At 52.2% G+C, this 26,435-nt stretch overlaps 1 protein-coding gene across 1 annotated transcript; it reads left to right on the top strand.

Annotated features, from left to right (window-relative positions):
• The first annotated feature begins 38 nt into the window (after positions 1–38).
• Positions 39–26,435, top strand: VRK3 (VRK serine/threonine kinase 3). Its single transcript, XM_074220085.1, has 14 exons — positions 39–684; positions 4,033–4,190; positions 5,601–5,717; positions 6,976–7,110; positions 7,535–7,587; positions 8,520–8,586; positions 9,700–9,784; positions 10,093–10,198; positions 11,342–11,434; positions 15,127–15,259; positions 17,425–17,545; positions 18,951–19,009; positions 19,505–19,653; positions 26,361–26,435. The coding sequence occupies exons 1-13, from the start codon at positions 380–382 to the stop codon at positions 19,639–19,641; spliced, it is 1,569 nt and encodes a 522-aa protein (XP_074076186.1). The 5' UTR covers positions 39–379; the 3' UTR covers positions 19,642–19,653; positions 26,361–26,435.

Here is a 26,435-nt window from a genome sequence, read left to right as displayed (position 1 = left end):
GGGAGGGGGAGCGCCGGCGCGGGAGGCTGCGGAGGCACAGGGACAAACGACAGCCCATGGCCCTCGGGTCCCCATTCATAAAATGGGAGGGCGGCGCTGCCGGAGCATATCCTTCCGAGCGTGAAAGCCAAGGGCTCGAGAGGGAGAGGCAAGGGCGGCCCTGGCCGCCTCCCGCCCCCAGGCGGCGCCCTCGTCTCCATCGTCCCGCGACTGGCGCAGCGTGGGCACCGCGCCGACTACATTTCCCAGAAGTCTCTTCGGAGACTTCGGGCCGAAGACGCCGCTGGTCGTTATGGAGACGAGCACGCGCAGAGCGGAGCGGAGCCAAGCCGGGAGGAGGGAGGTGTAACTGAGGAGCGGTTTTTGATTGGCGGACGGCATGCGACCACTCGAGACGGCGCATGCTCCGAAGACTCCGGGGTTTTATTTTTCCCTGCCGGGCCTCACGCTAGCTACGCCACCGGGGCCTCCCCGGGACGCGGCCGGTCACAGCCGGCACAGCCCTGGTCCGGAGGCCGGCCTGTCGGAAGTCGGGCTTGGCCGAGACCCTGGGGAAATGGAAGTCGCGAGCCACTCCCGGAGGCCTAGGCCCGGGAAGCTGCCCGCGCCTGCGCAGAGCCTCGGCGGGGCGAGCGATGCGCGCGCAGCCCCGTCCTCGGAAGTCGCCGCGGAGGGCCCGGCCAGGTGAGGGGGCGGGGCCGCGAGGGGCGGGGCCGGAAGGGGCGGGGCCCGCCCTCCTGTGACGTCGGCTCCCGCCCCTCCGTGACGTCACGCCCCGCTTCCCCCCAGGCCCCGCGGCTCCCCCACCCCGTGTTATAGATGGGGAGACCGAGCCTCCCCTCCTGCCTCCTGGCCTGGGCAGCCCTGGTGCCCCCTCCCCAACCGTTGTAGGCCCGATTCCTAAGCTCTCAAAGCGGGGCAAAGGTACTGGGGTTCCTCACCCCCATCCCCGCGGCTCCCCTCCCCCTCCCCCCTCCTCCTTTCTCCCTCGCCCCTCCCCTCCCCCTCCTCGCCCCACTCCGTGGAGGCTGGCAGAGCTCTGGGACCCCCAGAGGGGGACTGCGGGGCAGAGGCTGGCACACAGCAGACACTGGACCAGGGTGGATGGGGGCAGGGGGTGCGGCGGCGCCCCTCGGCCTGACCCCCAGCACTCCCCTGCAGGAGGGAGACCCTGCAGAGAAGCGACGCCCAGGGGCGCCCCAGCTCCTGAGGGAGGCAGCGCTGAGGAGGGAGGGCATGCGCGCCGGGCACAGCCCGGGCAAAGCCTCGGGGGCCGAGCCCGCCGCACCCCCGGGGAGGGGTGCCCTTGGTATCCCAAGCTGAGCAGCTCACCGCCCCCCACAACCCCAGGGCCTCCCCTCCCACCTTGGGTCCTCCGACCCCTCCCTAAAACCCCCTTGGTTCTGTCACCCTTAGGAGAAAACAGAAACTCCTCCCTGGGTCTCGCACCCGGCCCACTCCCCCTTTTTCCATTCTCAGTCACCGCCCCCCACATTCTAATCCAGCTGGCCTGATGGCCCCTTCCATGCTTGGGGCGCCCACCCTCTGCCGCCTTGCAGGCCCCCTCGTATGGAGGGGCTGGATTGTAGTTAAGGTAAACCGAGGCACGGAGTTCAAGCACATTCCCTTTTCTCCGTGAGGCTTTCTTGCTCACTCAGGTCCGACTCTCCGGGCCCTTTTTGGGGTCTGACCCTCCAGGCCCCATCTGGGGTTTCTTCAGCAGAGATCCCGCAGCCATTTCCTTCTCCAGCTCATGTTATAGATGAGGAAACTGAGGCACCCAGGGTGAAGGGACTTGCTCAGGGTGGCGCAGCCTGAGTCTGAGGCTGGACTTGGACTCGGGAAGCGGGTCTTCCTGACTCCAGGCTCTGTGGCGCCAGTCAAGGCTGGCAGTGGCCGGTCAGAAGCCCGGGGGCTGCCTCCCCAGCCCCCAGGGGCGCCCACTGCACCCCAGGGGCTTGCCCCCGTCATCCGTGGCAGGCAGGAAGATGGGGAGACTCTTGGTGACTTAGGGGGAGCAGAAAACCGAACTTGTGGACCCCCCTGTGAGGCTCTGTTGTTGGGGTGATGCAGAGGAGCAGCAACCACCAAGTGGAGCTGAGGTCCTGGGACCCTCTCCCACAAGCCTTTGCTGCTACTCCCTCCCCTTCCACTCAGTTCTCTCTCTCCCCCATCCCCACCCCTCCAGGGTCCCCAGGGGCACCCAGCAAGACCCCGAGTCTGGGGACACTAGACTCAGCCCCAGAGCCGGTGCTGCCAGGTGACCCTGGGCAAGTCCCTTCACTTGGGCCGGGGCCTGTGCCAGAGGAAGCAGTGGCTCAACCGGGGCCCCTTGTGGGCTCCTCCCGGCTCCATCACGCACTCGCCTGGCCACTGGACCTTGGACCCCTCCTCTCTGAACGGGACTAAGAATCCCCCCTCCCTGGAAGGCTGGGCTGAGTTTGGGGGGAAGCTGAGGCCAGAAGGGAAAGTCCTCTGCTCGGCCAGAGCACCCCCAGGGCCCCTGGGAGGAAACGCGGACTTCCTGCGCCTTGTTTACACATTCCTGCCCCACCGGGGTGGCCCAGCTGGAGGGTGACCCTGGTACCCAGGAGACTGATGTCAGGACTGGGGAGGGGCTCCTACAGCCCCCTTGAGTGCAGGTAGGGCCCCCCCCCGGAGATCACCCCCCTCCTGGGCTGTGGGGAGTGGGGGGTGTCTCAGGACTGGGCAGCTGCCTCAGGTTTTCTGCCAGCCTGGGATCCCCATCTGTCCCCCAGTCCCTTCTGGGCTGCCCCCGGGGGTTGTGGGGGAGGCCCTGCTTCTGAGAACGCTCTGGGGGACAACTTCTGGCTCTGCCCCCCACCCAGAGGGACCAGCCCCTGGCTATGGTGGGTGTTGGCCACAGGGCCCCCAGCCAGGAAGCTGAAGAGCCTGAGGGGCGTCGTGGGGATGGAGGGAGCAGGGGGAGACCAGCAGGACCCTTGAGCCCCACCCCCACCCCAGGACTGGCCATGGATGGAGGGGGCAGGTGGGCCTCAGCCTCCTGGGTGCCCCCTTTCTCCTCTCCAGGCCTCAGCTGTGTTCTGAGCTGGCTTTCCTCACCCCGGATTCTGTGTCAGGGCACCCTCCCAATATCCGTGTTCCGAGGTCCGAGCCAGCTCTGAGGCTTGGAGCCTTTCTTTGGGCTGGGCCTCTCCCCCACCCCAGGCTCCAGGATCAGTGCTTTGGCCGGCCTAGCCAGGTTCTAAAGCTATGAGGGTACTTGGGGACCTGGGGAGGCCCCGCTTCATCCCAGCCACGGTCAGATTTTGGGGCGACCCACTTGGAGAGAGCCCATTCTAGAGAACCACAAACTCCCATCCTCTGGGTCCTGTTGTGGATTTACTTTGGGGGGCACAGCCTTCCCCTGGACGCTTAATCTGGTTCCAGAGGTGTGGCTGCTGCATCCACACTTGCGCAGTCACCTCTCTGCCCCCAGGAGCTCCCCGACTTTTCATCTACAACTTTTGGTGTTGTGTTGGTCCATTTTGGAGGCCCAGAAAGAGGACATCATTTCATTTGTTCAGCACCCATCCACTGCCCATCTCCCCCATAATCAGAACCCCCATCCTCCGGAAGCTTTCATTATTGCTCCAGGACAGGCAGCCACGATAAGCAGCCCTATGAGGTGCCACCTGGCTGCCCACCCAAGGGCAAGTGCATTTCTCTGGCTCTTAGAAGCCCACCAAGGACTCTTTCCTCATGATGAGGGGGCAGACCCCAAGAAATGCTAGGCCAGGAGGCATTTCCCAAACCTTAGCTCTGACCCTTCCTGTCCTGCCATTGAGAGGAGACTGAGGCCTGCCGAGGGGAAGGGCTGCCCTGGCAACATCTCCTTCTCCAGGGTGCGACCCTCCCAGTCCGTCCCTGCCAAGACCGGAGGGCCATGACCGGAAGGAGGGAAGGTTTTAGGGCAAAGGCCCAGTTCCCAACTGGGCCGGGACTGCTTCGTGTGGGGGGCAGGGGGGTCCCCGGAGGCCAGACTGACACGCGGTGCCCACTCTCCCACAGTATACGTTTCTGCCCGGGCTGCAGGGGAGACGTAAAGCCAGCTTTCCACTTCTGCCCCTACTGCGGAGAGCTCTTGCCCAATGAGGCAGACATGGAAAACCAAAGCTCCCTGGAGCATCATGGGATCATGGAAGGAGGTACAGCCACCGCTGGAGAAGGTACGGTCGCCACTGGCCCAGGCTCCAGGCCAGGCCTTCCATGGGGCCTTGGCCCAGACCCGGAGGGAGAATGTGTCCAAATGCTCCCACGGAGTAGGGGTGGGCCCCGAAGATGGGAGGGTGTAGCCAGTGTTGGGGTGAGGTTGGCCCTCCATCCTGGGAAGGAGGGGGGGTGAGAGGGAATAGCTTGTCCTCTGAGCCCCAGATCTTGGGGGGAAGCTGACCCCCTGTGTGCTGTCTGCAGTTTCAAGCAGGAAGAGGGTCAAGGGCATAAGGGGGTTGGAGGAGGCCTGGCCCACTCCTTTTACAGATGAAGAAGCGAAGGCTCAGGGTGTGACTGGCCTCGAGGCGGCCAGGGCAGGATCTGAACCCAGCTCTCTCTGCTGGGCCCCTTCTCTCTGGCCCAGCAGACCCCTGGGGAGTCTCTCATCCAGCTCCCCCGGGGAATAAAGAGCAGAAGTGGGATTTGAACCCGGGCTTTCTGACTTGGGATGCCTCCAGCCTCCCTTCCCAGGCAGGAATCCCCTGAGCTCCCCAATAAAAGCCCCAGGGAATGTAGGTGTCCCCACCAGATAGAGACCCCGAGGGCCTCAAGGACCAAAGGGAGAAGAGGAGGCTCTGCCCCAGATGACTGGGCAGTCCAGGGGCCTGTGGCCCCCCGAGGAGAGGGCCCCTCCCTGGACTGATGACCCTGGGACCTTGAGAAGGGAAGGGCAGTCAGCATCCTGGCACTCACCACCCCCAGACCTGAGGACGGCGGCTGCGTCTGCCCTCCCTGTCCTGATCCCCAAGCCTAACGGCCCTCCTTGCATCTCTGGGGGCCCTGGCTTCCTTCTCCAGCTCGTCCCAACAGGGCCAGGCCCGTCGCCTCTGGTGGCAGCTGTCTTCCGGCCGCCCCTCACAGGAGACCCTGCATCTTGGGGATTGTCTCTGGGCTCCCCTGTGCCGGGAGGGCCCTCCCTTTTCCTGCCCCCTCCAGCCATCTTTCTCAGAGGCCCTCCCCCCGCGCTAGCGCCTTGGGCCAGTTCTGTCCCGGGTCTCACAGCTGTGACCGCTCAACTTTGTGGTCTGCTTGGGCTCTCCCTGTGAGAGGGAGGGCTCCCCAAGGGCAGCCCCCAGCACCTAGGGCTGGTGAGGCTCAGTGACTGCGGCCTGACCCTCAGCTCTCTCCCTCCTGGGGGCCTGCCTTGGTGAATTATCCCCTGGGGGGCACGGCTGAGGCCCCCACACTCTTGGGGCCTTGCTTGCTTCATCTGTCAAGTGGGGGGGGCATGCTGCTGAGGCTTTCCTAGTTCTCAAGAATTTAGTAAAGCCCAGAACCAAAAGGGTGGGAGAATGTGGGGGGGCCTGTAGGGGAGACCCACTCTCTGCTGGGCTAATGGCCACCCCCAAACCCACCCTCTGTTCCAGGACCCAAGAAGAGAAAGACCCCCCAAAGCCAGGGGAGCCAGAGGAAGAAAATGAAGTGGGCCGTGCCCCTCAGCCCAGCACCCTCGTCCCCTTCCAGGTCTCCAGGGAAGGCCAAAGGTGAGAGCCGGCAAGGTGGCGGGCAGAGGAAGGGATTTGGGGGAACTTGGGAGGAGTTCCAACAGCTGTGGCTCCCTGAGCCCATCTTCCAGGATCCCTGGTTCCTTGTCTGGTGCCAGACCAGGCTGCGGGTGGGAGCCAGCCTGGGCTATCTCAGGAGCGAGCCCCTAGTCCAGAGGTCCGGGGGAGACCAAGCCCCTGGTTCCTCGGCCTGCCTCGGCCTCTTCCTCCTTGCTGTGACCTTGGCCCAGTCACTGAGCTTCTAGGACCCTCAACCCACTCTTGTAGACTAGACGCCGTCTTGGGGCCCTTCGGGGGCTGCTGTTCCCAGAAGCCGCTGCTCTGGCCGCTGGCCAGCCTCCACCCAGAGGAGAGCTTCCTGAGAGCAGCCAGAAGCTTCCCACCTCCCTTAGACTGACTTGAAATCCACCTCCTCGAAACCTCTGCCCATTGGTGCGGATTCTGCCCCTGGGGCCACAGCCCGCCCTAGCCCACCTCCCCAGGATGTGTCCCCAGAGCCACAGGGCTGTGGGAGCCTAAGGGGAGGAATAGGAACAGCCCCCCAGGCGGGCAAGCAGGAGGCCAGTGAAGAGGAGGTGAGGGACGGGGGGGGGGCCAGGAGGGACGGGGCGGGGGGCCAGGAGGTGGGGAAGGGCCGTAGGAGCGGCACGCAGGAGGGCTACAGTAATGTGACACAGGACGGAGGGGGCCGATCTGGCCCAGAAGACACCCCCCCAGACTGGTCAGAGCAGCGCAGCCTCTCGGGGCCAGAGGGCCTTTCTGGGATAAAATGTTAGGAAGCCTAGGTCCGCACCGGGCAGCGCCCTAGGGGGCAGGAAGGTTCAAGGATGTGGATCTTGTTAGTTTAAGAAAGGAGAGAAGTATGCTAGGGGAGGGGGGAAGGGAGATGACAGAGGAGGGGGAGAGAAGAACGGGGAGAGGGAGAGGAAGAAGAGAAGTAGCCCCCAGCTTCTGACCTGCCATGACTGTGTGATCTTGGGTAGGTCCCTTGCCCCCTTGGGATTCTGGGCTAGAAGTGAGAGAGAAGGTGCCAACCTGCACCAGCAGGAGGACTCTTCCCCTCCCCCCCAACGCTGGCAGCTCCAGGACAAACGGTGCCCTTGGTCTGGTCCCATCCCCTCCACAAGAGCCTCCTCCCAGGTTCCGCTGTGTGTCCTGGCAACGGCCCGCCATGAGATGCAGCGAGCTGCCCGTCCCTCTAAGGGTTCTCTGAGATTCTGCCTGTGTCTTCCCAAAGGCCAGGACCACGGCCACACCCCGAAGTCTGCCAAAACCACGTCCCCTGAGACTCTGGGGAAGTTCATGTTCCTGACGGACAAAGACGGCCAGCACTGGAGGCTGGGGGCACAGGTGGACCGGTCGCTTTTTGAAGGTGCGGCCCAGGGTCGGGTCGAGGATGGGGGTGGGGAGGGCATGAAGGAGGAGTCCGCAGACTCCGGGACCCGGCTTTTGAAGGCGAGTTAAGGAGAGGGGTGGGGGGTGATGGGCCGCAGGTGGCCTTTCCCTAGGCCATCCAGCCAGCATCTTGGTTTGGCCCTGGCTCAGTCACTGCCTCTTCGGCTGATGTGCCTTCCTCTATAAACAGAGGAGACCTCTGGGGTGGTACACTTAGATATCAGAGCCTTAGAAGAGGGGGTGTCACAACCGGGGAGGAGCTTAGAGTGGGGTGTCAGAGCCGGGAGAGCAATAGAATACGGAAGTCCTGAGTTTCCCAGCTTCCTCAATTGTGGGCCAGGAGGGTTCAGGCCCCCCAGCCCCACACAGGCAGTAACCCAGCATCTCCCCTTCTTTCACAGCCACAGCCTCCTTTGACACCGCCTTTCCGAAGCAAAGATTCTCCATCAAGCTAGTGAGTTGGGATGTGGGCCCCCAGGGCTGTTGGCCAGCAGGTGCCCCGCAGGTGGTCCCACGGGCAGCAGTCTCAGGGCAGAGGTGACATCCGACTTTGGGAGGAGTGCCCACCGGAGGGTCCCACTCTTGAAGACAGAGGACCGGCCAGTCACCCGAGGGACTCCCGCCAAGCCACCCAGCCCAGGCTGGAATCTTAAGAGCCATGAGCTCCAAGGGTGCCCCCAGTTAGGGAAGGGGGAAGCCGCTGGCCCACTTCAGAAATGGGGCCTCTGCCCTTACGCTCCTCCTGCTTAGTGCGCCACTCATTCCTCCCCTTGGCTGCTGACCGTTGGTTTCTTGGCAGCAGCCAGCAGCCCCCCCCCCCCCAGCTTAGGCTTCCCAAGGACCTTCAGCTGGTCCTCTGGGGCAGAGACCCCAGGTCTGGAGTCTCTGGATGTGCTTCCTCCCCCACCATGAGCTCAGAAGCCTGGGGTCTCCCCAGGGCTTTCCCAGGGCCTGATCCCCACCAGCCCCCAAGCAGTGGGGCTGGGGTCTGCTAGCTGCCTGGGACTTGTCCCTACCCTCTTCTTCCTGCCCTTGTATCCCACGCCTAGGCTGCATGTTGGTGGGAAGCTCGGGGGCAGCCTCCAAAATGCTCCCGGGGGGATTGTGGGAAGGAGCCGACCCGGCAGGCCAGGTCAAAACTGGGAGAGACTTTGGATGCTGCCTGGTTTGAGGCCCTCAGCCTTGGCATGACCTTGCTCAAAGGCGATTTTTACGTTCCCCCAATCCCCGCATAAACCTCTCCTAAAGTGGGCGCACAGACTTGGGAGGGTGTGGGGACGGCAGGTCCCCCTCCCCAGGACCTCAGGAGGCCCCCGGCAGGCATCCTAGCTCCCACAGGCCTACCTGGCCCTTACCAGCTACATCTCTCTGTGTCTCTCTCTTCAGGATTTGAAAAATGGACGCCTCCTCCACGAGCAGATCTTCTTCCAGAGAGCAGCCAAAGAGAGAGAAGGTGCGCCCATGGGGAGGAGAGCGGCCCCCCACCCCTGCCCCCTCCCCGCCGCCCCTGGTCAGCCATCCTGGCCGGCTTCTCCCAGGATCTGATGACTCCTGCCCACACTAAGTTGCGAGTGGTTGCCGGCCTCCCATGGCCAGTTTCCTAGCCCAGGAGGAGACTGTTGAGTGGCGCGCCTCTCCTCTCAGACAGCATGGTCCAACCCTGTAGGACTCAGTCTGCTCAGGCCCTTGCCAGGAGGCAGGAAGGCATGGGTCCCCCCAGGCATAGGTGGGGGGCTCCCTTGGCCCCTGGGCTCTCTCCCTCCATCCCTGGGAATCAGTGCTCCTTAAGGCACCATCTGGTCTGGTCTGGGTCCCCAAGCTTCCGCCTTAGCCCCTCAGGCCTCAGTTTCCTCTCTGTCTAACAGAGAGGCAGATGATTCAGTTCCATAGGAACATGAGGTGTGATGGGGAGGATGGAAGGAGAGCTAGAGAGGACGGAGCCTCTGGGAAGGAAGGAGGTGCCCAAGGAGACCCGGGTTGGCAGCTCCCCCAGGGCCCCACACCCAGGGGCCCCACCAGTCCATCATCAGGACAGACCAGAGCAGGGCCAGTGCCAGGACCGCTGGAAAACTGGATTCAGAATGGAGACAGAGCCGACACATTGGGGCACATTGGCTGGGCTGGGCTGGGCTAGATGGGGGCTGAAGCTGTGGAGACCCCTGCCCCAACTTCCCTTTTCCCCTCTAGTTTCTGGCTTCAGGAGAGGGGGAGCCCTCCGGAAGCTTCTTTTGAATTGGAGGACCGGCGACAGGGCAGGGCAGGGGCCTTGCTGCTTCTGAGCTGGGGGGGGGGGCAGGCATGAGCCAGGGGCCCCTCCTCCTCTCCACTCTTCCCTCTAATCCTCACATGCAGGCCAGGAGTCAGGCAGGCAGTAAACTGAGGCACATGAGGCCTAAGATGCAAGCTCCTGACCACAGAGCCCTTGCTTCCCCTCCTCCTGCCCAGAGTGGAGAGACCCAAGCTCCTCCCACTGGGCCCAGGTCCTGTCCGAGGGCTGTCGGAGCCCCTGGTCCAGAGTGGCCAGCAGTGACAGGCCAATCCAGAGCCTCTTCCTATTCTCCCACAGTGGAAAGATGGAAGAAGTCGCGCTCCATCCCCACCTTGGCCATCCCCACTTTCATCACCTTTGGCCTGCACCAGGACATCTACAGGTGAAGGGGATCCCAGGCCCCACTTCCTCATTTCCCGGGGGTGGCCGGGGTTCGGCTCCAGGCCCAAGCGAGCATGCCTTCGCCCCAGCCGCCCTCTTGTTCTTGGAGACATGAGTGAACTCAAGCCCCCCCCCCCCCCTGGCCTCAGTGGACAGCTAGGGAAGCTGAGGGAGTGTCCAGCCTGAGACCCTTGGCGGGCAGTCATGGGTCAGCCAGAGACCATCCGGGCCCTCCACCCCTAGGCCAGCTCCTACACTGCCCCAAGAGGCTGTCCAGGCTCTGGGCACCTCACTTCCCATGTCCCTCAGGTTCCTGGTATTCCCCAACCTGGGGAGAAGTCTTCAGTCGATCCTGAACAGCCGGCCCAAGAACCTTCTGTCAGAGAAGACAGTGTTCCACCTCTTGTTCAGACTGGTATGTTGTGTGTGAGAACTGCCTCGCCTTCCAGATCTGGCAGGGGCCCTGGGGACCCTCGTGTCCAACACCCTCATTTTACAAATGGGGAAACTAAGGACTAGAAAAGGGAAAACCTCAGGGATCCAGTGGTCGGTCAGCTCATTGAGCTTCCCAGTCCATCCAGCCTAGCAGCACAGAGCTGGACGTGACTGTAGGAGAGGTCATCCCAGCCACTGTCCCAGCTGGGAAGGAGCCCCCTCGCCTCGTTCTCAGTGGGTTGGATTGGGCGAGCTCGAAGCTACCTCCCAGGCTTCCAGGGTTCCAGAGGATCCCCCTCTTCCAACCGTCTGTAGGCCACAATGACCCCTCCTTAGCCCATCCCCGTGGTGGCATAGAGAATGCTAGGGACCCCAGCGGTCAGGTGTCCAGGGTGGGATCTCAGAGACTATCCCATCCAGCCCGACCTGAACAGACATTGATAGATGAGGCAGCCATCCCACCCTGCCGGAACTCACGACTTCCCAAGACCCTTCCATTCTAGCATAGTCCCGACATAATTATGTACAAAATAAGCAAAAAGATTTTGGGGGAGGGGGGCTAACCAACTGTGAATTCCATGGCTTAGGCCTTAAAGGATGAGTGGGAATTCAACAGGGAGATGTGGCCGAGGGCACAGTGCTGTCCAGAGTTCAGGGTGTGTCTGGGGACCCCCAGGTGTCCATCTAGTCTGGCCAGAAAGGTGAGAAGGGCCTTGAATGCTTTCCCCCGGGGAAGTTCAGCAGCCGCTCCACAGGAGATAGGAAGCTACCAAAAGATTTTGAGCAGGGGGAGGATAGGAGCAGATTTGATGCAGAAGTTATCCTGGCCGAGGTGTGGGGTGAACTGGGGATGCCGGTGAGTGGAGAGTCCTCCCCGGAGGTGATGAGCTGCCAACTGTTGGCCAGTTTTGCCATGTAGAGGCAAGTGACCATGACAGGAGGACACAGGGATGAGCGGGCACCTGCAGGGCCCTTCCAGGTGGAGCCCGGGATGGCTGCCACCTCAGCGGCTGGAGAGAAAGATGGCAGAGCCCCTCCCATTGGCTCAGAACTGAACACGAGGCAACCAAGTTGGTGGTGGTGCCTGGCTGGGCTGATCCAGGCCCTTCTTGTCTCCCCTTAGGTGGATGCACTTGAATTCATCCATGACAATGAGTACGTTCATGGAAACATCTCTGCAGAGAGTATCTTTGTGAATCCAGACACAGTCGGCCAGGTAGGGTCCATGCTATCCCAGAATGCTATGGACTGGGGACCAAACTCAGGCTCATGGGCCCTGAAGGGATGGTAGAGGCATCATTCACTCAAACCCTCCCCTGATGAATCCTCCTCCGAACATGACCCTGCCATGATCTCCTGAGGGAGGTAGTCCATCCTCCTTTAGCATGGGTCTGATTTGAGCAGAAATCTACCCTTCCACTTCCCCCGCCCTTGCTCCTGGTTCTGCCGTCTGGGGTGGGGGGCTTGTTGCTGAGTTGTTTGAATCGTGTCTGACCCAGGGTGTTCTTGGCAGAGATACTTGAGGACTTTGTCGTTTCCTTCTCCATCTCATTTTACAGATGAGGAAACTGAGGCAAATAAGGTTAAAGTGACTTGTCCAGGGTCACCTGGAAGTGTCTGAGGCTGGACTTGAACTCAGGCCTTCCTGACTCCTGGACCCCTGCTCTGGTTAAAGTGGGGCCCCCTCAGGCCTCAAAGACGGTTCTCTGGTGCCCAACTGGGCTGGCCTCCTGGGGCCTGGGCTGCTCTCCTCCTAGCCTGACTCTAGACCCTTCACTCAGAAAGAACCTGGCCAGGGAACCCCGGAGTCTGCTTTCCAGCCTCCCTTCTGACCCTTAGGAACTGGTTGCCTTGGGTATGCCCCTTTCCTGCCTGGACCCCTGCTCTGCTTTATCATCTCCTGCTCTGTGACAATCCCTGCCCCTGTCGCTCTTCCTAGGATGCAGTGCCCACTATTCCAGATGGAGTCTGGCGGGAGGACCATCAACTGCTGAATTCTGTTAGATTCTCATCATCATACCAAAGATCTCATTAGCTCTGTGGGTTGCCAGATCACAGCATCCCCTATCGTTTATTTTATTTATTTAAGCAAGGAGTTAAGTGATTTGCCCAAGATCACACAACTAGGTAATTATTAAGTGTTTGGATTTGAACTCAGGTACTCCTGACTCCAGGGCTGGTGCTCTATCCACTGCACCACCTAGCCACCCCACTCCCAGTGTTTGTGAAGTACCAGTTGGTTACCTGGCCCTGGGGAGGCTCTGGCAGTAAATGGACATTGACTAAACCTGCGCTTGCTGTCCACCAAGACCCCCAGAGCTTTTTCAGACAAAGTGAATTCTGATCTTACCCCCCCCCCCAGGACTGGGGACACTGAGTTTTCCAAGGGTAGACTTGCTATTCTGCTGCTGTATTCAGTTTCATCTCACTAGACTTGGCTCAACTTGAATTCAAGCATCTAGACAATCATCAAGCAATTATTAAACACCTGGGGTCTAGGGGGTGTTCAAGAAAGACCAGGTTGTCTGGTTGTGGTTGCCAAAGCCTTATCAGGTGGCCTTCCACCTTTGATGGAATCACTTCCACTGAAATTGTCTCAGGAAGATTCTGAAGATCACCTGGCAGGAGAAGAGAACAAACTCTGAGGTCCTTTCTCTGCTAAACTGCCAAGGATTCCAACCTTTACTACAGAGAGCATAACTGCGATAGACTGTCTTGCCAAGAAAACTATTTGATGGAGAACTCACCCAGGACAGGTGCTCACAGCGGGGTCAGAAGAAGGGATACCGGGTCCCCCTGAAGATCTCATTGAAGAACTTTAGAATTGATCATACAGCATGGGAGACCCTGGCACAGGGCACCCAGTGTGGTGTGACCTCATTGGTGAGGGGGCTGCGCTCTATGAGGAAGACAGGATCTCAAAGGAAAGTTTAGAGTCCCATCGCAGGGGTTCCCATGGGCTATTGGTGCCCAACCTGTGGGAGAGCACCTGAGCTCCTGTTGGTCTGAGCAGCCATGCTGTGATTTGTCTCCAACACTGTGATGTCATTTTGATCTTCAAGGACAAGAACCAACCAACCATTTCAACACCCACTGTGTTCTGCCCTGCCAGTGAATCGGTGACAAAGGAGCTCTTGTTTACTTGAGGTAGGCGGGTGGCCCAGCAGGGAGAGTTCTGGGCTCAGAAGCAAGAAGACTCAGACACTTCTTAGCAGTGGGACTCTGGGCAGGTCTCTTCAGTTTCTTCATCTGTAAAATGAACTGGAGAAAGACATGGCAAACCACTTCAGGATCTTGCCAAGAAAGCCCTAAATGGGCTCACAAGGAGTTGGACTTAACTGAAAAATGACTGAACCACCATAGCACATGGGCGAATCCCTCTGAGGTGCAGAGGACACGAGTAGAAAAGGCAAAATGATGTCTGCTCTCAGGTCTGAATGGGCTCCTGGAGTCTCAGGAGTGAGGCCCCCCGTCTCTTCTGGACCTCCCCTGCATCCTTTAAGTCCCAGATAGGATCTCGGCTCCTCCAGGAAGCCTGCCCACCCCTCTTCCTTCCAGAGCCTTCCCTCTTTAACCTGCCTCCCAGTGCTCCTGTGTGGACTTCACTTTGTCTCTAGATGCTCACAGGTTGTCCCTTCCATTGCTGGTGAGCTCCCTGTGGGCAGGACCTGCCTTTTGCCTCTTTTCATATCCCCAGGGCTTGGCACAGGGACTGGCAAACAGGAGATGCTCAGCACATGTTTATCAAGGGACAATTTCTTGACTTGCAGGAAGTCCAGTGATTCTTCCCTCATCTCTCCTGGGTCTGTTTTCCAGCGCAGTTCTTTTTTAGATGAAATGCTCTTAATCTCCCGCTAGGATAGTCCACCTTTTCACTTTGTGTAAACATTCCTTGTTGTCTCATGGAATCATCAACTTCTTTTCCTTCATTCTCATTTTCAAGGAATCTGTTGTAACTTGGGTCAGATGGATGGGAAGTTCTCTTGTTCTAAAACTCTGCTTTTCTAATATCTTCCTCTTGTGCCCTTGTTTCTTATAATATTTTTTTAACTCTTGCTTCATTTCTTCCTGAATGTTCAGCTGTATTTTTCTTTGAAACTTCCTTAAAGGCGATTTGGAGTTGTTCCCCTCTTTTCAGGTTTGTGACTTGGCCATCTCTGGCCACATAATAAAACTTTAGTTCTCTGGTTCACATTTTCCTTTCTGTCTCATTTCCCAGCTTGGTGCTTTGTGTAAGGGCCTTGTCTGTGCATGTCTGGTGCTTCTGGCCCATCTTCTTTGGGCCTCTTCCATTGTTTTTTGGGTATTGATTGCTAGATTCTGTGCAGTCTGACAAAGGGCCTGGGCTGACCACTGCCCACCCCCCAGGCTTTCAGACCCTGAGTGGTCTCCAGGCAACACAGCTGTGGACCTGGCCCAGGTGGCCCCACAGCAGACAGGAGCTCCTGCCAGCTACGTGGAAGGACAAGCGATTTGGAGCAACTGTGCTATGCCTATACACACTATGCTAATGAAACTATGAGGGTTTATGTGCCAAGCACTGGCTGGGTGCCTCCTCTCAAGAAGCACACTTTCCGCTGGTTCTGATCTTTATTCCAAGGGACTATTTATTACACATGGTGGGGAAGTTGGAGAAGGTGATGCTTGGGGATCTTTTTATTTTTTTATTCTAATTTTTATTTTTTATTTAAAAAGATTTTTTTTGTTTTCTTATTTCTTTCCTTTTTTTCTCCTTTTCTTTTTTTTTCCCCTCTTTTGTTTTGGTGGGGGGAGATCTTCTTTGTTTCGGTGTAGAGAAGACCTCTGGGCTGAGCAAGAAGGGTAGATGAAATGAGCCCAAGGTGCCTTTCATCTCCTGAGAGTCTGGGATCTCTACTCACCCACGGCCTCCCATGCCTTCTCTTGTAGGTCATTCTGGCTGACTACAGCTTTGTGTTCCGCTACTGCCCCGGGGGGAAACATGTGGCTTATTTGGAGCAGAAGAGAACTCCTCACCAAGGAACGCTTGAATTCATCAGCTTGGATCTGCACAAGGGGATAGGTAAGAAGCCTAGAGAGGAGAGGAGCCCCCAGGGATTTCTGCCGGGGACTGCTTTCCATCTCCTACCATCTTGGGTTAAGCTGCAACGGGCCAGAGAGAGGGGCTGGGATGACTCCATAGTGATGGACCTATCTAAAAATACCCAAGGTCCCAGAGCTTAGAATTTCAAGAGGAAGATTGAGTCTAATGGTAGGACCGTATGGGGAAATGAGAAGATTTACCATAGGACCCTGAACAAATCACTTCCTCTCTGGGCTTCTGTAACATGGCTGGATAAGCTTATAGAATCTCAGACATGAAGACCTCAGAGGCCACTGAGTCTAAGCCATGCTTGAATAAGAAGCACCCAAGAAGAAGAAGCCCCTTCCTCTGAGGCAGCCCCTTGGTCTTAGACAGAGCTCGAATTCTTAGTAGGGTTTTTCTGCCGCTTCTCCCCACTGTTCTTCCATGGTTCCACATTCTGGGACCCCACAGAACCAACCCAATCTCTCTTCCATGTGACTATTCTTCATTTACTTGAAGAAAGTTAGCATAATCTCAGTATATTCTTCTCCCTGCCTTCTCCCCTCCTCCCCTCGCCTCCCCTCTCCTTTCCTTTTGAATTCTGGATCAGTGATTTCATCACTTTGGGGACCATCCCATGAAATCTCCCTGATGTTTCTCAGTGTCTTGTCGCTTAGTGGCTGCAGGAGCCACTAGTGTATGCATCAGAGGCCTGCATCATCCTGACTCCTGAGTCTTGTTTGGCCAACAAGTGTCTTCATTCCTTTCCATGGCATGATTTCAAAGCCTGTTTGGCTGCCATACTGTATTTCTAGTCCAAGGAATTCTTCATATCATTTTCAGATTCACTAGATCAGCTTTTCTGGCCAGCCATGTTTGTCCTATCTTTTACTTGTGAAAATGACTTCTTAAGACCACGGTGTTGGGCTTTACATTGATCCCTGTTAAATTTATTGCTGCTAGATTCTAACCCACATTCTAACCTATCAGCATCTTTTTTGATCCCCTGTCCCATTTGGCTTGTTTGCTTTCCCTCCTGGGTTTGCACCTTCTGCAGATTTGATAAGCAGGCTGTCCATGCCAATATCCAAATTATTTCTAAATATGTTAAGCCGCAATGGGTCAGTCATGCTCAGATCCCCATCACGGATCTTCTAAGTTAATGTTGAATCCTTATTGACTCCTTTGGATCCAGTCATTCAATGCCTGCCAGATCGACCCTCTTGTCTCTCTTCATCTTTTCCATAAGAGTAGAAGGAAAAAAAATTGTCAAATGCTTTGCTAAAAATCTATGTCAACCACCTCTACAACAGCCCTGTGACCTGCGAGGCTTTCGAAACCTGTCTAATAGACCACACGGTTAGTTGGCCATCTCTTCCTGAGCTCCTCTTCCTTCTTTCTTCCCCAGCCGTTTAACAGGAGCCTAGAACCTTTCCAGCCATCCAAGTTACACCTAGTTTATCTTTCCAAAAGAATTTTCAAGACGCTTGCCCTTCCTCTGCTGCTTCTCTGTGGTCTCTCCGAAGCCGTCTCTCCAGAGCCATGGCTTCACGTTCTGGCAGTCCCTGGGGATGTTGTTCTCAAAGTGTGGGGTGGGGTCTGAATTCCTCATGGGCAGCTCAGTAGGGGCTCTCCTCCCTCTGCCTCCATCCTGAGCTGGCAGAGGTCCATCTTGGGAAGTTATTCCTCTTTGTGTCAGTGGAGGGGGCAGAACTAGGGACCTCTGAACCCCCTTGCCTTTCTAAAGCTCTAGACAAGTCATTTCACCTTCCAGACCCAAAAGTCTTTGATGACATCTAACTTTGGTTCTGTGACTGATATGACCACACGTGTGAGTCTCCTGGTGCTCTCTCTGGGCCTTGGTTTCACTATCTCTAAAATGGAGGATTTGAATGACTTCATCTCCAAGGTCCCTCCTGGGACCCGAACCCATGAGCTGCTCTCAACCTAGTTCTGCCTCCCTGGTCATGGAGTGAACAGGAGAGCTTGCTAACTGTACTGTCCAAACAAAGACATTCAGATCGACCCTGGCCTTGGCTTGATCTCTCAGTCTCTGCCCCTCAGGCTCCTCCTTGGTAAAAAGGTGGGAATGACCTTGTCCTATGAGTCCTTTGCACTTTGCCAACCTATAAAAATAGAAGCTCTTGGTGGCCTCTCCCCAGATCCCTCCCGCCGGAGTGACATGCAGGCCCTCGGCTACTGTCTGCTGAAGTGGCTGTATGGGACCCTGCCCTGGACCTCACAGCTTTCTGATGCGCTCAAAGTCATGAAGCAGAAAGAGAGGTAAGCCATAGACTGTCGCCAACATGCCCCCTGGGACCCAAGGACCCACTGGTGATGGAGAAGGGGCTCAGGGCCCAGGAAAAGGGGTGGGTCTGGAAACAAGGTGGGTCTGACTTTATGGGAAGCCACAGATGTGATGGTCCCTCAAAAGAATATGAAGTCCTCCAGCCTAAGAATGTGGAAATCCATAGCTGGCTATGACCTTAAGATGTAGACCACAGAACATCCTGGAACCATTGAGGTCAGAGCTAGAAAGTACAATAAAAAATTAGATCAGGAATTTTGAAATGGAGTTAGAGCAGTAGATGGAGATAATGCCCATTAATAAAATTCAATATCCATTTTTGTGTGTATTTACATTTTTTAAAACCACTAAAAAGCAAAGTAATGTAAAGTTTCTCCTTAGCATTTAAACAAAAAGCATTTCAAGAATCAAGAATTTGATGAAATATAGTTATACATATATAACCTGTTATCAGATGACTCTGACAAGGGGAGGGAGAAAAATGTGAAATTCGAAAACTTAACAAAAAAGGAATTAGACGGGCAGCTAGGTGGCACAGTGGATAGAGCACCAGCCCCAGAGTCAGGAGGATCTGAGTTCAAATGTGGCCTCAGACACTTAATAATGACCTAGCTGTGTGGCCTTGGGCAAGCCACTTAACCCCATTGCCTTGCTAAATAAAAAAAAAAAAACCCAAACCTAAAAAAAAAAAGGAATTGGAAAACTATTTTGGCATGTAATTGGAATAATAAATAAATAAATTTCAATTTAAAAAATACTTTTATGAAATAGAGAACCACCCTTAACTGGTAATCCTTGACTTTGTCATCAACAGGCAAATTAAGAAAAAATGCAGGCAAAATAATGAGAAAATATATTCAGTATTGGGGGCTTGGCATGTATGTATAAATACATACCCATATAACAAGAATAGCCTCTCCCTCCAGCATTGGTTGAGAGGATCAACAAAGAAAATAATGTTTGTAAAACCCTTTGCAAACCTTAAAGTTGTTTCTAAATACTGGCTATCAGAAAACAATTTTATAGAACTAAGGGAAGATCTCTTCAGAGCAGAAAATGAAGTCAAGCCAATACAAAGATGGCAGCACTGCCGTCTTGGTTTTTTTTTTGTTTTTTTTAGTATCATGTTTAGTATTTAACCAAAATATGTAGAACTGGATAAAATAATACATTCTTAAGAAGAACAAGGGAAATTGGAAACAATAGAATGGATGAGGGTTAAGGTTCAAAGAGTATTTCTCTTTATCTAAGGTCCTGTTAGACAAGACCAGAGAATGTCAGCTGGAAATGAAAGGCCTTTCAACTGGAAGTGTCACCGCTGACAAATTTTTTTCTTTGTTTTTTCATTTTTTGAAAAATCCCATCTTTCTGGTCTGACAGGTTCCTGAACAATGTGCCGGAGCTCCTGAGGCAGTTCAATGACTACAGGAAACCCCCAGGTGGGTTTTGCAGGGTGAAGGCCAGGGGGAAGGGCAGTGGTGGGCCAGGACAGACATGTTAGGGATGCACTGTGAGCCCACACACAGCAGAGGCCCCGCTCAGGAGACAAGCCTTCTGGACCCTCTTGTTGGCTCCTGCTCTCTGACTCAGAGGCAGGCCCTCTGGCTTGGCTCAAGGTGCTCTGTGGCCTTGGGCCCCTTCTCCCTTCCTTGGCCTCAGCCCTCTTCCAAAGAAGCAGCAGCTCAGCCTAAATCATCTTTCCCCCATTCATTGATCTTTGCCGGCCTCCTTCCCTCTCTGGTCCTGAGCTGCCCCATCTGAAAAGATGGGGAAGGACTGGCTGCAGGGCAGGAGGTCTCTTCTCCTTGGTGTGTAAATCCAGAGTTGGCCCCAAGTGCCCTTTGATAGTCATAGGGCTCAGAGCAGCTGGCGGGTGCTGGGCTAGAGGACCTGTTATGGAGTGGTTGGGGCTACGGGGGCCTCTTCTGTTTCAGAAGCATTGCAGGTCTACCTGAACAAGGCAATGACCCTTCGGTATGAGGAGAAGCCCAACTACAAAAGGCTGCGGACGGTCTTGATGTCAGCTCTTAAGAAACATCATATCACTCCCTACAAGTCCATCAACTTCTAGACTGTCCCCTAGGTAAGGCACGTGCACTCTGCCTGGCAGGGGCACCCAGGGTGCATATTGGCACTCAGCTGGGCCACAGATAAACACTGGTGATTGAGCATGGGAACTAGAAATGTTGAGCAGACCTCCTTCCGGCTAGCCATGCGTGGGCCACACTGGCCTTTCACTTGGGAGATGAGATGCCTTCTAGGAGCTCGTGATCTAACAACGATCAATTGAGTACCAAGATCCTGGAGGGTTGGCCATTTCCTTCTCTAGCTCATTTGACAGTTGAGGAAACTGAGGCAGACAAAGTAAAATGACTTGCTCGGGGTCATCCAGCTAGTCAGTGTCTGAGGCCAGATTTGAACTTGGGAGAGGAGTCTTCCTGACTGTGGTGCTACCTACATACCTCCAAGGTGCTACATAAAGATGGTCCTGCTTACTGTTATTATTCAGGGAAAGAGCCTTGAGAGCCATCTTCAAGTATCTGAAGGGCTTCAGTTGAGTTAGGCTGGTTCCGATTGGCCTCGGAGGGCAAAATCAGGAGCAACAGGTGAAGGTTCAGAAAGGCAGGTGTAGACCTTCAAAGAAATAGAGAAGTTGCCTCCCGGGAGCCCTTCAGCTCTGGGATGCTGAGGCTCCTTTGTCTAGATGACTTCTGCAGGGGTGGTGGGGGTTGGACCAGATTCAGTCCAAGTCCAGGTAGGATGTGCTGGGGAAATGGCGAACTGATAAGACACACAAGCCACAAGAATTTTGAGACGTTGTCCTGGATGGGAGGACTATAAAAATGTCCTCGAGGAGCTCACATTTGATCTTCCTGGCTCTGAGACCAGCTCCTCTTAGATAGACGTATGTACAAAATACAGAGCCATTCCCTGGGACCCTCTGCTTCCCCCCGGAAGGAAAACTTTGTGTAGGAAGGTGGAGGGAAGTCAGAAAATATTAAAGATGGAAATGAAGGGGTATGTTCCAGGCACAGGGACACTCTGCATAGCCACAGAGATGGGAGATGAAGGGTCCTGGGAAGGAACAGTGAGAACCCCCATTTAGAGCATGATGGAGAACTGGATCCTAAAGCTGGAAAAGTGAAAAGGGCTCTAGAGGCCAAAAAGTAGTGGAGCTGACTGAGCAGGCGAGTAGCCTGGTGAGGAACACAAGAGAGACCCTTGGCAGAGAGAATTCCGACCATAGGAGAGCAGAGCAGGGGGGCAGCCAGGCCTTGCCTGCTGGTCCTTGGAGCCTGGGCTCGCGCTGGAGGGTCTCCATCCTACCATAAGGCTTGTGGTTGGTGACGTCTTGCACATGAGCAGTTCTCTGAGCAGCCTGGACTCCTAGCAGCTAGGGCCCTGTGGAGGGCCAGACCCATGATCACTGAGGAGGTTCTGGAAGGATCTGGGCAGGGCAGGCTGGGATGGAATCATTGGGGAAGGAATTTGTACCAAGATCCTAGCCATCCAAGGGGAGGGAAGAGATGAATGTCAAAGAGCTAGGCAGGAAATTAAGATCTGAGAGTCCTTTAATCCAGACTATGCTTGGATAATTGCAAAGCACAGCAAGGACAGTAGACATCAAATCTAACTGGGGCGATCTGGGAAGGCTTCTCTGGAAGAAGTGGTCCCATAGCTGGCCCTCAGTGGATGCTTATGAATTCAGCAGATGACTGTAGGGTTTAGGGAGCAGGGAGGGGACATATTCCAAGAAGATGGAGTGGGAGCCCAGGGGGACACAGCGATGTCTAAGCCTCCTTAAAGCCCTGAGCCTGTGGCTCTCTTTTATGGGGACTGGGAGGAATCTTGCTTCAGACTGGGCTTCAGATGACTTCTCTAGAGTGAAAGACAGCCCTGCCCCAGGGTTCCCTGATCTGGAGCCTTTTTCTTTTCCTTTTTTTTTTTGGTTATTTGTTGTTTTTTGTTTTTGTTGTTATTCATTTTATTTTTCCAATTACATTATTATGAAAGTTTTTCAACAATCATCCACATGCACATGCATATTGTTGAGCTTCATAATTTCCTTCCCCCCTCTTCCACCCCCCTCCCCTCAGTGGCAGAACAGGGAGGTGAATACTATATGTATATATATTTGTGTTAAACATATTTATAGATGAGTCATTTTCAGTATGAGGAATTAGGATTCAGGGGAAAGAAAGAAAATCATGAGATAGGAAAGAAATACATAAGAGAAATTTTTAAAAAGTGAATGTAATGTTTATTCAAACTCTGTAGTGGGTTTTGGGTTTTTTGTTTTGTTTTTTCTTCCTCTGGAGTGATAGCATTATCCACAGCCAGTCTCCTAGGGTTGTCCTAGCTTCATGAACCATGGAGAGGAGCTGCTTCCATCAAGGTCTTTCATCTCCCAATGTTGTTGTTGATGGGTCCATTGTTTTCTTGGTTCTGCTCCCTTCGCTTAGCATCTGATTCTGTAACTCATTCCATGCTTCTCTAAAATCCAACCATTTATGGTTTCTTTTAAAACAATAATATTCTATAGCACTCATGTACCATAACTTGTTTAGCCTTTCCCCAGTGGATGGGCATCCCCTCAATTTCCAATTATTTGCCACTACAAAAAAAGCTGCCATGAATATTCTGGAACAAGTGGGATTTTTCCCATTTTTAACAATTTCTTCTGGATATAGGCCTAGCATTGGATTGCTGGGTCAAATGGTATGTATAAACAGTTTTATTGCTTTTTGGGCATAGTTCCATATTGCTCTCCAGAATGGCTGGATCTGATCACAACTCCACCGTCAATGTCCAATCCTCCCACAACCTCTCCAAAATGATCAGTTTCCTTTTTTTTCTCATCTTGGCCAATCTGATACATGTGAGATGATACCTCACTGTTGTTTTAATTTGCATTTTTCTAATCAATAATGATTTGGAGTGTTTTTATATGATTATATATAGCTTTAATTTCTTCATTTGAAAATTGTCTATCCATATCTTTTGACCATTTATCAATTGGGAAATGACTTATAATCCTTTAAATCTGATGCAATTCTCTCTATATATTTTAGAAGTGAGACCTTTATTGAAACCCCTGTGAAAATGGTTTCCCAGTTTTGTTTTCCTTCTAATTTGGGCAGCATTGGCTTTATTAATGCAAAAATCATCCATGTACACTATTTCTTGCTTGGTCATAAATTTCTCCCTTTTTGATCTTTTAATTGGTCAATGGTGTCACACTTTATGTCTAAATCCTGTACCCATTAAAACCTTATTTTGATATACAGTGTGAGATGTGGGTCTATGCCTAGTTTTTGCCATACTATTTTCCAGTTTTCCCAACAATTTTTGTCAAATAGTGAGTTGACAAAAATTGTAGATTTATGTGGTCATTTACTGTGGTTTCTTTTGAACCTATCCTAATCCATTGATCCATTACTTACTTTCTTTCTTTCTTTCTTTCTTTCTTTCTTTTTCTTTCTTTCTTTCTTTCTTTTTCGTTTTTGCAAGGCAATTGGGGTTAAGTGACTTGCTCAAGGTCACATAGCTAGCTAATTAGTAAGTATCTAAGGTTGGATTTGAACTCAGATCCTCCTGTCTTCGGGGCCTGTGCTCTATACACTGTGCCACCTAGCTGCACCCATTATTCTATTTCTTAACCAGTACCAGGCAGTTTAGATGACTGCCATTTTATAGTATAGTTTTAGATCTGGTAGAACCAGGCCACCTTGCTTTTTCATCAGTTTCCTTGCTATTTTTTTTTAGTTTTGTTTTTTTTGCTAGGCAATGGGGTTAAGTGGCTTGCCCAAGGCCACACAGCTAGATAATTGTTAAGTGTCTGAGGCCGGATTTGAACTCAAGTACTCCTGACTCCAGGGCCGGTGTTCTATCCACTGTGGCACGTAGCTGCCACCTTCCTTGCTATTCTTGACCTTTTGTTGCTCCAGATGAATTTTGTTACTATTTTTTCTAACTCAGTAAAATACTTATTTGGTAGTTTAATTGGTATGGCACTGAATAAGTAATTTGGGTAGAATTGTCATTTTTATTATATTAGCTGGACTTAACCATAAGTTGACATTTTCCCAGTTGTTTAGATCTGACTTTATGTGTGTGAGAAGTGCTTTTGTAATTGTGTTCCTACAATTTCTGGGTTTGTCTTGGGATGGAACCTTATTTTCCAGTAGGGATTTTCATCATTAGCTGGGATAAAGACTCACTGATCAAGTTTATAGATGACACAGTTCTGGAAGGACAAGTAAAACATAGGGTATCAGAATGGGAATCCTAAAAGAACCCAAGTTCAAATGTCAGCGTACTGGTTCCCCCCAGCCACATGACCTCCAAGGCCTAATCTAGACTGACTAATTAGACCTATAAATTTCTCTTTCAACTCTTATCATGAGGATGTGGTTCTGTATTATAGAGAATTACCAGGTGACTGGTTTGGTAAGGTTGGGTGAGATGGACTCTTAAGATCCTTAGTAATTCCAAGATTCCACCATCAGAATTCCAGAGGGATCACCTGCCCTTCTATAAGCATGAGCCTTGGAAATTAATGACTGGAACCTGGCAAGAAGTAACATTTGGTAACTGTAGACAACATAAAATACTTGGGAATCTCCCTCCCAAGATAAACACAGAAACTATGAATACAATTTCCACACAAATAAAGTCAGATCTAAACAACTGGAAAAAAACATCAATTGTTCATGGTTAAGTGAAACTATTATAATAAAAATGACAATTCTATCCAAATTAAATTGCTTATTCAGTGCCATACCAATCAAACTACCAGAGTCTTATTTCACAGAGCTAAAAAAGTAGTCATTTATCTGGAGCAACAAAAAGTCAAGACTATCAAGGGAACTGATGAAAAAAATCCAAAGGAAGGTAGCCTTGTTTTACCTATATTATACTATATATACTATATAGTATACTAAACTATACTGTACAATATTATAAAACAGCAATCATCAAAACTATTTGGTGTACTGGTTAAGAAATAGAGTAGGGGGGGCAGTTAGGGGCACAGTGGATAGAACACTGGTCCTGGAGTCAGGAGGACCTGAGTTCAAATGTGACCTCAGACACTTTATTACCTAGCTGTCTGGCCTTGGGCAAGCCACTTCACCCCACTGCCTTGCAAAAACAAAACAACAACAAAAAAAGAAATTGAGTAATGGACCAGTGAATTAGAAATAGTAGCAAATGACTATAATAATGTACTGTTTAAAAAACTCAAAAGACATTACTTCTTGGATAAGCACTCACCATTCAACCAAAGCCATTAAGAAAACTGGAAAATAGAATGGCAAAACTTAGAGACCCACATCTCAAATCCTCTATGAAAATAAGGTTAAAATGGGTACAGAATTTAGATTAGAACGATAACAGAGAAATACTCTATCAGATCTATGAAAAGGGGATAAATTTAGGCCCAAACAAGAAGTAGAGAACATTATAAAATGCAAAATGGATGATTTTTTGACTCTATTAATTTTTTTTAATTTTATTTATTTAAGGCAATGGGGTGCCCAAGTTCACACAGCTAGGTAATTATTAAATGTCTGAAGCTGGATTTGAACTCCAGTCCTCCAGACTCCAGGACCAGTGCTTTATCTACTGTGGTATCTAGCTGTCTCTGACTATATTAAGTTAAAAATGTTTTGCCCTAATAAAACTAATTCTGCCAAGATTAGAAGGAAAACTGAAAGCTGGGAAACCATTTTCATAGTTAGGGGTTCTGCTAAACATCTCATTTATAAGGTCACAAGTAATTCTCCAATTGATAAATTGTCAAATAATATCTACATTTCAAATGAAGAAATGAAAGTTATATATAATCATATGAAAAAATGTTCCAAATCATTATTGATTAGAGAAATTCAAATTAAAATAACCGTGAGGGTACCACCTCACACCTATCAGATTGGCTAAGAAAACAAATAGGGAAAATGAGCAATGTTGGAGAAGCTGTAGGAAGATTGGGACTTTAATGCTCTGTTGGTAGAGTTGTGAACTGATCCAACCATCCTGGAGATTAGCACTACCATTACTAGGTCTATAGCCAAAAGAAATTTTTTTAAAAAATAGGAAAAGTCCCACAAAAATATTTATAGCATCTCTTTTTGTTAGTGGCCAAAGAATTGGGGGATGTCCATCAACTGGGGAATGACTGAACAAGTTATGGTATATGAATGTTCGGGCATATTATTGCTCCATAAGAAACCATGTATGGTCAGACTGTAGAGAAGTATGGAAAGAACTGCAGGAACTGATGCTGATCAAAGGGAGCAGAACCAAGAGAACGTTGTACACATTAACAACACTATTGTAGGTTGATCAGCTAGGATGATGGATGCAGCTCCTCTCAGCAGTTCAAAAACCTAGGATGACCCTGGGATACCTGGTATGGACAACGCCATCCTCATCCAGAGGAAATCAAAAAGCAAGCAAACAAAAAAACACCATAGAATCTGAATGGATACTATGTTCACTTTAAAAAATTTCTCTCATGGTTTTCCTTGTTACCCCATGGGTTTCCTCCTTTTCCCTTAGTCCTAATTCCTCATTCACAAAATGACTAATATGCAAACATGTTAAACAGATACATACATGTTTGCTGATGAAGGGAGTGGGATGGGAAGGGAAAGTGGTAGGAAAATGTGTAACATAAAAATATGCAAGAGGTTGAATGTAGAAAAACTTTTATATCATGTAATTGGAAAAATAAAATTAAAAAAAGGTAACATCTAGGAACTAATGGCTTCTTTTCTTGTCTTTCAGATTTATCAACTTCCCTGTTTGAGTGTTTTCTCAAAAAGTGATAGTGAAGCCAACCTGAATATCAATCTGAAACTA

The sequence above is a fragment of the Macrotis lagotis genome, chromosome 1 (assembly GCF_037893015.1).
Source record: "Macrotis lagotis isolate mMagLag1 chromosome 1, bilby.v1.9.chrom.fasta, whole genome shotgun sequence".
Classification (NCBI taxonomy): domain Eukaryota; kingdom Metazoa; phylum Chordata; class Mammalia; order Peramelemorphia; family Peramelidae; genus Macrotis; species Macrotis lagotis.
The sequence above is the reverse complement of the archived record's forward strand: the minus strand, read 5'-3'. Positions and strand labels throughout refer to the sequence as shown.